Source organism: Psittacula echo (genome assembly GCF_963264785.1).
Source record: "Psittacula echo genome assembly, chromosome: 1".
Taxonomy (NCBI): Eukaryota; Metazoa; Chordata; class Aves; order Psittaciformes; family Psittacidae; genus Psittacula; species Psittacula echo.
In genome coordinates, this window is record NC_137735.1 from 126,821,742 (window position 1) to 126,834,419 (window position 12,678).

Genomic DNA, 12,678 nt, shown 5'->3' on the forward strand with positions numbered 1-12,678 from the left:
TAAAAGAAGTGGTTTATTTCAAAATGCTCTGATGTTCAAACAACAGAGCACAGAAGTTCTGCAGTATGCTCAAGGGAAGTACCTGAAAAACAATAAAAATACTCATCCTACCCCCATTTTTAACTCCAAAGTAAGATATGCTAGCTCCCTATTTTCTAAAGCAAAATAATGAAATACTCGCAAGGGCAAATTCTAAAATAATGCTTTACATTCTATAATTCTGTACTTGGGGGCGGGGGGGGAAAAGCAAGCAGCTTTTCATTGTAACGAAACTCATAATAGAAGTTCTAAGTCCTTGTATGTCCCAAAGAAAACCGGAAACAGAGAGACAGCTCCTCCTTTCCCACAGGCAAGCCAATGTTTTAGGATGTCTTTATTCCTTCACACATCAGAAATTAAGATAGCGAACTTAAACAATAGATGGTTAAAATGGTTGAGATTTGAGGGTGGGGGTAAGGTGGGGGAGAAGAGGTTGAGTTTTACTTTTGTTCTTCTAAAAATACATGGTTGACAGACTTAAGAAATCTGCACAAGGGGAAACAGATACCTTAGCTACTTTCCTCCAGTTAAGACAGTCGAAGAAGTAATATGTTCCCCTCTCGTATGTATTGGTTTTCATTGTTGGCTCCATGCCGGGTGCCCTGGTGATCCATACTCGTTCTTCTTTGTGGTATCTCCAATCCCGGTTAAATCTTTAATTTTCAATAAGAAGGAAAAATAATTTTTAGTGTTAGTTATCTGAATGTGACTTAATAAACAAAAATTTTAAGGGTTTCAATTAAAATTGTACAATATATTCAAAAGCAAAACAAAATTTTGAAGACATTGTTACACCTGTGATCTCATACCTCTTCCATAGAATTATTACACCTCAAACTAATCACACAGGAGACTTTAAGAAGTCTGGTAGGTTCAAACAACAAACTCATACGATTATTTCCTGGTTTTTCTTTTGTTTGAGACAGTTACATTACATGCTTAATAATGACTGGCACCTGCCACTTTTTCACAGCATTTCATAATAATGCAAAGTTCACAAGACAGGCTTCTGATTTCCACTATACGAACGAAAAAAATAGTACAAAATTGAACCAAGGTTGGAGGAGGTATTAAAAAAAAAAAAAAAAAAAAAAAAAAAGGTTTCCAGCTTTTGATTGACTAAGCTTCTGTTTTCAGTTTCTAACTTGTTGGGTTTGGCGTTTTTTTACATCTACTACTTCATTACTGCAATAGATTAAATCATAAAAGACTGACAAAATAGTTTGAACGTACAGCTCTACTGCTGCTAATAGCTGTAATACATCTCCTCCATTCATGTAATAGAGATAAAACAGGAGATCTTCTCCATATCGGCCAAGTTTTATTGCAGCCAGCTGCAAAAGATTGAAGAAAATGAGGATGAAAAATCACAACAGATAAATGTTTTAAGACATACTATCCCACTTAAATAACACAAGGATACATCCAGAATGTGCTTCCATGCTAAATGTGTTGCAAACGATACTCTAATATAACAAGAGTAATAATTATTAAACCAATCCAGTTTTCTTCACTTTTATAGTTAACCTTTGCAACTTGAAGGATACAATAGAAAAATAAACAGAAGTAATGAACTGGCAAGACAGAATTTTCAGCCTTCGTGTATCCTCAGCTACTTTTTATTTAACAAAACAAACAACATTTACTCGTATTTTCCCATTTCAAAATCTATTAAGTAACATTACTAAGATTTCTTACAAATTTCTCAATGATCACTCTTACAGAGCTGCAACAGTTGAAAGGAAACATATCTATCAAAAAAATCCCTATTCATGTAGATATGGAATGCAACAGATGAATGTGAGAGTATCTTGAACCACAATTCTGACCTCATCTCTATAGAAATATCGCAATTTAATATGGCATTTGAATATTATGGTATATGGGCTGTAAGAGACCTTTGCTAACCATGCCCATTCTCAGTTCTGTCTTCCCTTTTTTTAAGGTGGAATGGGTGCATGATGAGTCCAACTAGCCAGTTAACGCACCAGTGTCCCCCAAATGACTGAGGACAACCTGCACTGATTTTGAACATTAACCATCCAAAAGAAAATCTAGAAAATTACTATAATAAATTAACAAAAAATACACACATACACACATACTCACCTTATCCCTAATGTGAATGTTAGTTAAGTATTCAGATGGAACATGGAAGTCTAAAAAAGAATCGGAATTGATGAAACTATTAAGACATGTAAATGAATAGAATTTGCAAATATTAATATTGAATGAAATAGTTATTTCTCTGTTACCTATGTCTTGAGGTCGACAAGGTGATGATGCCCAGGGTGATGCAAATTTGGGATAAAGATTTCTGAAAAAGAGAAGCACAAGCTTAGCAAAATTAAAAACAAAACCCAAACCAACCAACCAAAAAAACTCCATAACCAGCCACACAAGCCTAAAAGCCACATCATGCAACCAAAATCACTAGGCTGGGGAGAGAAGGAAAGAGAAAAGGAAATTTGCAACCTGTTTTCCTGTAACAGTTACATTTATTCATTTTCTTTTTAATATGCGGAGTAAGATTGCATTTAAAGTGCCACGGGAATCTACAGGGTTAAGATTTCCTTTTTCATCTGTCATTCTTTCAACTTAGGTGCCAGTGATCCCAACCCGTTCCAGGGATTCAATTTTACACAGGGTTTCAATTTGCATAGGAACAGCTGCCGCAAGCTTGCTGGGTTCTGATTTATTAGCCTAGCATTTAAAAGGGAAGGAAAAGCTTATATTGGCAGATTTTACTTTTCTTTTAAGCTAACCAGTAAAGATTTTACTCTTCTTCTGAATTTCAGTGTCAAGAAATAAATCGAATCTCAGCACAACATGAACATAAGCTTATTAAGATTCAATATTTTTCTTTCACATAGTTTTTGCTACCATATTTTTAAAAAGGAACCATTAGTTTAATAAAGACAAAATTATGAACCTTCCAACTCTACTGCAGTGACTGAAGTACCAAGGAATTAGTTTTCTAATTAACAGGTAAAGAATTGAAAAAAAGGATTGAGCAAAATCTACTTTTGGCAGATTAATACCGCCTGCTTTTAATTATCCATGATATCACACTATTATGGCAAGTTTTCTAAATGCAACTTGAGTACGGTACACATTATCAAATCTTTGCTTCCTTCTTGTCAAAGACCTAATAATTACTATAAAAATACTGGAAACCTATTAAATCACCTCAGCAACCAGCTCTCAGCTGACCTATACAGGCCAAAGGCTACACTGATCAAGTGGTGTCCATCTCACTTCAGAGCAACTAATCTTACTGTTGGCAAAAACTTATGCTTTAGAACCTGAAGGAAGACTCCAGTGGCAAAAATCTGCAGATGTTGAGAAAAGAATGAAACTATTTCTTCTACTGAAAGCATGGATAAGCACTATCCCAAGAAGAGGAGTGTCATGTGTGCCCTAGAAATCTGGCTTCCTAGGGCAAAGAATCCAGGATTTTACAGAGATAATGCAATTAAAAAAAAATGAAGTGTTCGTGCACAGTGTTCCCTCTACAATACAAATAAAACTCAAGTACTTCAACATTTTTCAAGGAGGTATTGGACAGCCTACAGTCTGTTTGATGAATATTTCAGAAAGCTTCAGAATCTGAACAAACAGCTACATGATCTCTAAAGAATTAACCGAAGTAATGCCATCTTCTTCATTTTTATGTAGCAGTTTAAGCTATCCTAAGGAATTAAAAGCATATTTCCTTACAAAGATACAGGACTATAAGGCAATACATAATCATTTCTTCAACAACCAAAATAAATCTTAACCTACCTGCATAGAAAAATCCATATGAAACCAGGAGTTACAGGGGTTAAAATTCAAATCATTAGAGCTACATACAGAATTCTAAAATTTTATTTTTAAGAAGCACATTTATTGTGCTGAATGTTTAAGTCAGACAGGTACTTTTACCATCAGAAGTATCTCACAAGGCAGAAAATTCTGGCTTTCCACCTGTGAAATGCTTTTACTTTTCCAAATGAAAATTCATAAAGCAAGCAAAGGATGTTTAACATAAGGCAAGATGGCAAGCCAGACACTGAGGACTGCACAAGCTGTCTGAAAAGCTTTTCTGTAGCATAAAGTAAAAACAACTTTATGATACAGGACTGTCTGCATTAAATGTTAACTCCATCCCCTCCATCTAAGACCCTAAATACTCTATTCAGAGTTACTAAATATTAATTAAAAATCCAGCTATTTACAGCACAGCTGCTGAAGAAAAGCAGCAAGCAGCATGCCAGGTACATATACCATCCATGTACAAACACACACTAATCACTTGGATGCTGTCTGTATTCAGAAAGTGCATAACACAGCTACAAGTTAACACAGCAAAGTATGTTTAGCATTCCTCTGCAGTGAGGTGCTACGTAAACGATGAGATTTTATGTAGACCTTCTAATAGACGTGTTAAGTTTAAGCTTTATATTAGTCATTAAAACTAATGAATGACATTTAATAAATATCAAAAATATTATCACTACTACTATTTTGCATGACAACACCTGCAGAAATTAGCTGTATAACCAAAATATCTGAAGGGGGGCTATACAGGTCCTGGGGATGGACTATTCATCAGGGACTGTAGTGACAGGACAAGGGGTAACGGGTTCAAACTTAAACAGGGGAAGATTAGATTGGATATAAGAAAGAAAATCTTTACTGTGAGGGTGGCGAGGCACTGGAATGGGTTGCCCAGGGAAGTTGTGAATGCTCCATCCCTGGCAGTGTTCAAGGCCAGGCTGGACGAAGCCTTGGGTGGCATGGTTTATAGTGGGAGGTGTCCCTGTCCATGGCAGGGGGGATGGAACTAGATGATCTTAAGGTCCTTTCCAACCCTAACTATTCTATGATTCTATTCTATGATTCTATGAAACAATATAACTGGATTATACCTGTGCTAGGAACAACTAAAGAATTCAGATACAGATGTATCTGAAATTATTTTAGTGAGCAAAGGCATTCTACTTTCAGCTGATCAGCTCAAATTAAGTTTCAGCAATCTGTACTAAGAACAGTAAATTACTCAAGTATTGTGTAGATCCAGGAGACCAGTCTCCCTGTCACTACTGTAAGCTCTGGGACTACCAAAGAGAAGCAGCAACCAGAGGCCAGCATAACTGTTCTTTATGCATTCTTTTTATGTTGTGGGAGAAGTGATGGGAGTGGGGAAACTACTGGATTCAATGGAGAAGTGACCTGCAAGACTAACACCATATGTGAAGAAGATACTACATTAACGTAACATATTCTGCAAGTAACTACAGACAACTAACTTTAAAACTATTTCAAAACAACTGTCCTAAGTGCCAGTGGCATACCAATTTGACTAAGTTTTGATGTAAGCTCTACAGAAAGAATTTCTGGAAGTGACAATTTCTAAAAGTTTACATCTCTAGAAAGAAATATATACTTTAATGCCAATTATTTCAAGTCAGAAAAATTAGGAACCATTTTTCTCCTGCTTTCTCTTTCAACTTTATCTCCACATTCAGGAATCTTTCCTGATTGTATGAAGCTCCATGTAAATTTGTGAAACATGGAAACCGTGCATGTGCATGCTGTTTAGTCTTTCATTTGTTAATATTTTATGTGCAAACCTTAAAGATACATGTACTGTTTTGTCAATAAGGCTAACATTATGTAAAAATCTGCTAAGAGAATGATGGGAAATTATCAGCTGAAAGTCAAGAGTACCAGATATTAAATTTCTCTCGCCATTACAGTCACCCAGAAGATACCTGTTTTGTCCAAAATGACTTAGGTTCCTTCTGTAACTAGCAGAGAGAGAGAGAGAGAGACACCCTGGGCTAGTGATTCATCTCACCTGTCTTAAGCACTTACCATTAGTGCAGTTGATAATTGCTTTCCTCCCTACTGCCTCTACAGGAAGCCTAGATGACTAAACTTGAGTGAGCTGAATGACTCAAAGTCAACTATAAAACCACATTTTCATTTAAATTAATATTTGGTGCAGATGCTCTGTTCATTATTACACTAACATAAATCAAATTTACCTCAAGGAATATTATTATTTGAAAAATAATGTATACATGGAATTTATTAACAACACACTGTCAATTCCATGAAGAAAGTTCTAAAGCAGTTATGAGAACAAGCAAAGCCACTAGGTTTATTGAAAGCTCGCATAGCAAGATCTCGGTATGCCTTGAAGCACAATTCTTTTGTTTATGAAAATTTTATTTTACTGTCATTACATTTTCAAATCTTATTGGCAAAATATCTTGTGGGTTTGATAGTCATGTGAGCCTATTGTGAATGACAGCATAATAAAACTAAAACTGAAGATAGCATTAAAAAGCAGAAACTCACTCAGTCGAGTTGAGATTGAGACCTAGTGTTGTTAAATCACTTCCTAATGCAAGATGTACCATTCCTGGATCTGTCTCTGCTGCCCTGATGAATGTTAACAAGCCGATCATTCCAAACTGGTCCGTCACCATCCCTTGAGGAATGTTGGTAACCCGACCTGGGCAAAAAGAACAAATTAATTTTATCCTTTCAAGAAGTGGAAGAATCAACAAGGTGATCTAAATGACTGTCAGAACTTTTCAAGAAGAAAAAGTGGAATGACACATACCATCAGGTAACACCTGGATCCCTTTTTTCTGCTGGTTGTTGTTTTGCGTAGTTGAACTTTTGTCTCCAGGAAACTTGGGCCCATCTGTGCTGGATGATGTTTTGCCTGATGTACTCAAATTCTGATAAAAATGATTTGCAGAGTTGGTATGATGGAAACAAGCCAAAATGGAGAAATCTGTTGACCATATCTTTCAGTCAAGCACTCTAAATCAGTATGTCAAGTCACTCAGTAAATTAGGCACTAAAATGGAACCAAGCTGAAGCTCTTAAGTTTTTCTGACAAACCTTATGTAGTATTTACCACTTCCTAAAGTATACCTGTCATACAGTAGTAGCTATTAATGAGCCAACAGCTTACATTCTAAAAGGATATGAAATATTTTACACCTGAGCTTGAATACACAATGGATATCCCAAGTGCCTGTGACTAGACGGTATTTTGGACTCATCACATCATAAATTTTTCACCATAGTTTTGCTCCCACGTAACACTCCATGACATACCAACAAATAATAACACAAGCCAATTCTAGGAGCAAGAAACATACAGTTGGCACATTTACAACCATCAAGAAAGAGATGTAAACAGTATGTCTGTCAAGAAAACTGTGATTGCGTCCAGGAGCCCAATCTTCCATAATTATTATTTCTTACTCTTTACTATTCTTTAAAACAAGTCTGCAGTAACACAGTGTCATCACATTTACTCCCTCCTCCCTTACTGTATTCAGTATACGTATGTGTATATATTCAGTATCTATATATATATACATTTCATACATATATATAGTTGTATATGAAATGCTGCTTATGCAAAATTTCTCACTAATTCTGGGGGTAAATTTGAAAATCTTATAGTACAAATATAGTCAGTGGCCACTTTAAAATATAATCATCAAAAGTAATATGCACACCCAAAAGAAGAATAAGGCGTACTTACGGATTTATTGTCATCATTACTCGATGTTGGGTCTTTGTAGCTGGAGCCTGGTAATGCTGGAAAATCTTCATTGTGTATTGAAAAGTCCTGGGACTGCTCACTTGCTGGTTTTGTTACCATTCCAACTATCATCAAAATGAAAGCAGGAATAACATTAAATGACTGCTAAGTAAAGAATTTTCTGCTGTTGATCTTGCTTACTGGTCATTTTTACCATGTGCAAACTGTACAGCAGAAACAGCTTTCAAAACAAAAACAAAACCAAAACACCAAAACCCAAGTAAACCAAAACAAAGCATATTCATTTAAAACATCCACACATATTAGACTAAAGCCTTTTATTCAAGTGTGAGCTGAGAAACACTCTGGGTTAAATTCATAGACACATCCACTGCTTTAAGAACGAAGCCCAGTACTTTTACCAGGAACAGCATCTGGTTTGCATGTCTAAATAATCAAATAATCTTTACAGGCATTATTCAAGTAGTATTTAAGTAAATCCACTGATGAAGGAAGGATATACTGCTTTTACGATTGTAACACATTTTTCCTCCATCCCCTAATTGCATGAAGAGTTTCTTAGCATAACCTCTTTAGAAGCACATATTCTTAAAGGATGCCATCCATTGCAATAGAACATATCACCAATGAAATACTTGCCTGTGACATAAGAATGACTCCTACTTTCAGTTCAGTATGAAAACTGAAAGCATTTAGCCTGCAACTCTCAGTGCTCTGACCCTAATTTAAAAAAAGTAGGCCAGTCACATTGGAACATGGATTCCAACTACTGAAAAGCAACCTTTTTTTTTTTTTTTAAAATGTCAGTTAAAAAAACCAAAACCAAACCCCCAAACCAACCAACACCAAGGAAAAGCCCTCCCCCCCACCACACACCCAAGGGCAAATACTCTGCTGTGAGACAGAAAAGTATTACAGTGATTTGTTTGCAAACAACATTGCATCAGAGGAACAGAAAACAGAAGGACATCTAGGACCTGTTTTTCAAAGATTTTTAATAGATGTGTAGGATCTAAAATAGTTCAGTAGATTACTTATTAGTGTAGTATTCTGAAATTAGAGATAAAAGTTCCTTTATTTAAGAAAAAAAAACAACACTGAGTTAATCTGGTTTCTGCTGTTCACCCTTTTCACCCGGACTTATTCCCATTTCTTCCACTGGATGAATTAAAATTGATAATGAATTACCCGTGTTGCACATTCTCTATCTAAAAGCTATCTGAAGTCTAATTTTCCTGAATAACCTAAGCATGAAGAAAGTATGTCTCTGCCCAGTTTCAAACTTTCTTCAACTTTTTGTTCCTTAAGACAGTGTCCAGTGCACTTCATATCCCCATTGCTTGATTGTTTCTACCAACATAACCATCCCCTGCATTAAGCGGATGCTCAAGATAATTCTTCAGACAGAGAAGTTTCTTTCGTGGTTCACCACACCGTCATGCAAACAGCTACTCTAGCGCCAAAATGGGGAAACTGTTTAAGCAAAAGAGCAATTACTGATATTTTTTTTCATGCAGCAGTGCTCCTGAATGTTGAACACCAGCTCCATGCTGGAAGTGTATCTGCGTGGATCTCCTTCCTACCTTCTATTAATTTTCTATGTAATGGCTTTTTCACAGACAGACAAGCCCTTGTATAAACCACAAGCCATACTAGCTCTCCACTCTCAGTGTAACTTTTCAGTCTGGGGAAGTGACTTTCCACTGTGTGTAGCACTTCATTTTCACTCATTCAGCCCTTTCTCACCACCACCTTAAGCAGAGGGCCCTGGTTATGCCCAATCCATGAGGCTACTTCCTCTTGATAATGCAGTATCTATTATTTCTCTCCCATGAAAGCTGGAGACACCTTTGGAAAAAACTACCTTTTTATAGTTAGAAAACACTGCGTTACTTTTTCTTGGAAGTTTTACAAGTATCACAAAAATAACTTTCAGTAATAAAAGCAACTTTTTAGAGTAGCTGATGCAACCTGCATGACAAAATCTACAAAAGCAGTAACAATAAAAAAGATGTATTGTGGCTCAGGCTAAGCTTACCTGGTATTTTTCAAGATCCACCTTAAAGTTTTTCCTTTTATTATTTTTTTAATCTGTTCAGCAATAATTATATAAGACACAGACTTGGAATCTGACTGATAACACTTCATGCTTACACGTTATTTTTTGAAATCTGATGTTCATCGTAAGAGTAACAGTGAATACTACAGCAAGTACTACCAATAAATGAGAAAATATACTGTATGTTTACAGCTGCTGACATTTGACGCAACACCTGTAGTAACCAAGTATTATTTCTAAAATTTACTACTCAGACCTTGACGGTTCTTGTACACATGCACTTAGAAAGCAAGCTATTACCTAAGAAATGTCTAGAGCAAGTAGCTTCAGAGAATACATACTATACAGGCCAAAACCCCTCAACAACTTCTACTGAAAGTAAAACTAAAGCAGATGAGTTCCAATACTACAAACTCCAGAGGGGAATTTCCAATCAGAGACATACTGGTTATTTATTTTTTAAAAAATGAGACTTAGAAGCTCAAATGTCAGCATTTTTTAAAAGACTACCTATTGATTTTTTGTTGTTCATAAGACAATCAAGCAAATACTAATTTCATTCAAAGAGTTTTCGAAAGTATAGTCTTACCATAGGGCGCCCTTCCAGCTAAAGGGTTTATTAATGGAGTTGGATTGCCACTTCCTTCCCTTCTGTTTCTGTCTGCTAGTGCTGGAAAATCTGAGAGGTCCAGTCCTGTCACATTTTCACTTCCATCTACAATAAAAACAGGTATTTTAAATTCCCTTAAGCTTTTTTACTCTAAGACTTCATTATATGCAAGATAAATGTAGGATATATTTTCTTTCTTCAAGGTGATCTTTTTATTCTTACTATAATTATTACAAATAACTACAGCCTCTGTGTTATGAGACTAGCCTGAAGAGCATCAAGGTGTCTAGGGTTTGTTTTTAAACAATAGCTAGTCAACAGCATTTAGTTACAAGGTCTACTCATTTTGAATTAAAGACTGCATGTGTAAAATATAGGCTATCAAAATTACAGTACTAGGATAGGTAGCCTGTTTAAAATTTAAGGAGTTACCAAGAACAAATTTGAGAGAATAACCTGTGTTTGTAGAACCATCAAGGAGCTATTTTGTCCTTAGATAAGGTAAGATAAAGCTGAAGCAGCTGTGAAGCCAATGCAGAGCAAATTGCACGGGAACATTTTTTAATTTGCAACAGAAAATACTACATAGGCCAAGCCAGAGCTGCAACTCTATAATGATGTCCCAAGGGATGCCCAAATCCTTCCACTCTGTGATGTCACCAGAACCTCAAGTTCCTTCATATATACAGCCTCCTACAGAAACGTCAGCAGGGACAAACCTAAGGTATTTATGAACAAGGATATTTTCCCCTCTTTAGTTCATTAAATTTAGGTGAAGAAGCAAAAATCACAACTGAAACACCCCCAACTGAAGTGACTGCTTTATAAACCAGCTGTTTGAAAGGAGTTTGAGATGTCAGAAAATGCTTTCCCACTGTTCCTACCCCATATAATGTTTTTGTAGAAAAAGGATATTTTTTTCTCTGATCCCCTCTTCAATTCTATAAGCTATTTTGCATTTCTAGCTGACTAGACATAATCTATAGACATGTGATGTACAGTGAGTATTCTACAGAATACTTTCCCTTTGTCATCAAAAGTATTAAATTTCACTGTTATAAAGTAGTAACAGTTTCACAGCATGGCTCTTGAAGCATTTCGATGGAACAACTGAAAATTACGACAAAGTTGCACTCCAACAGAACAAAGTATTTTCAATTAGACTTAGTAAAAAAAAAAAATAATCTCTGTACTGTATTTTAAGATCAACACTAATCAGAATAAACTCACCTGTTCCATTAAAAATGTTACTTGATAAGGAGTTATTCATTCCAAATGCCTGATTTCTGTTCATCCCAAATCCAGACATACTGTGAAAAAAATCCAGAAAGTCAAACAAAAGGGTATACATACTTTGTAATTCCCAGTGGAAGGCATTAAGCGGAAAAAAGCTCAAGATAATTAAGTTATTTTAAGCTTAAGCAACTTCCATTAGCCTAAACTCAGTTTTTAATTATTTTCCTTTATATTTCTGAAAACTCTGAGCAGCAGCAGCAGGCACTGCTCAATCAAGACAACTGGAACGAATTCAAGTTAACTTGGTTTTTTTAATAGCCACTGTGTCTTCGGACATCTGTCAATCAACAACTTATGGCAAATCTGATTTTTACTCAATTTCATACAGAAAAATGAAGCGGTAGTAAATGCAATAGTGAAAAGTCAGGCAGCAATCCATTCATTTGCAGGTGGGAAGCTGGATCATGGGAAGGGATCAAGTTTGTAATGACTCAGTTGTAAGCTGAGTGTCCAATCATCATCATGTACGTGTGGTACTACTATGAACATAGGGATGGTCTCCACCACACAAGGACACCAACTGTATTAAAGTTCCATACAGTCAGGCAAAAATGTTTGAAGACATCTAAATATCATATAGGACAACTATGGGTGGAAAGGCACCCTCCAAATGATCCACTTCATTCTGTGCGAGATGGAGATGTTGAGAAGCCCAAAGGTAGACCCCAGCTGGGTGAAATTCTGAATTTCTGCCCTGTTTGAAATCACAACATTCATTTTTTCCCCATAACAGGATGGAAGTTGATGTTTTAGCAGTTTCTGTAACTAAAAATGGCAAACGTTTTCCTGGTGGAAATTTTCCCTACAGGGTCTTTTTCCACAGTTACAAATCTGAAGCATTTAATTTCAACTTGAAATAGTGAAAAATGCTTCATTTTGGATTGAAATATCAAGAAAGGGAACAGTTAGCCAAGACTGGTCCTGTCCTGCCCTGCTTCCCCAAGGTGGTGGATTTGAAAGATATCCAGATCTCTGACACCTCACGTGTCTGAAGAAACACATTCCTGGTACCATCTGTGAATTCTAGACCTGATGAGAGCACCAAAAGGAGACAACTATCTTGAGGGTATATAACTGAGCTTGATGACAGAT

At 36.1% G+C, this 12,678-nt stretch overlaps 1 protein-coding gene across 5 annotated transcripts in view; it reads right to left on the bottom strand.

Moving 5' to 3' along the window:
• CNOT2 (CCR4-NOT transcription complex subunit 2) overlaps positions 1-12,678 on the bottom strand; it is a 93,608-nt gene that overhangs the window by 8,191 nt on the left and 72,739 nt on the right. For all 5 annotated transcript variants that reach the window (XM_080630118.1, XM_080630119.1, XM_080630115.1 and 2 more), the window contains 9 exons: positions 11,521-11,600; positions 10,270-10,395; positions 7,601-7,725; positions 6,659-6,779; positions 6,391-6,547; positions 2,295-2,356; positions 2,149-2,198; positions 1,273-1,373; positions 548-692 (listed from right to left, as the gene is read on the bottom strand). In XM_080630118.1, the coding sequence (XP_080486244.1) occupies positions 548-692; positions 1,273-1,373; positions 2,149-2,198; positions 2,295-2,356; positions 6,391-6,547; positions 6,659-6,779; positions 7,601-7,725; positions 10,270-10,395; positions 11,521-11,600 (967 nt within the window). The remainder of the gene's footprint in view (positions 1-547; positions 693-1,272; positions 1,374-2,148; positions 2,199-2,294; positions 2,357-6,390; positions 6,548-6,658; positions 6,780-7,600; positions 7,726-10,269; positions 10,396-11,520; positions 11,601-12,678) is intronic.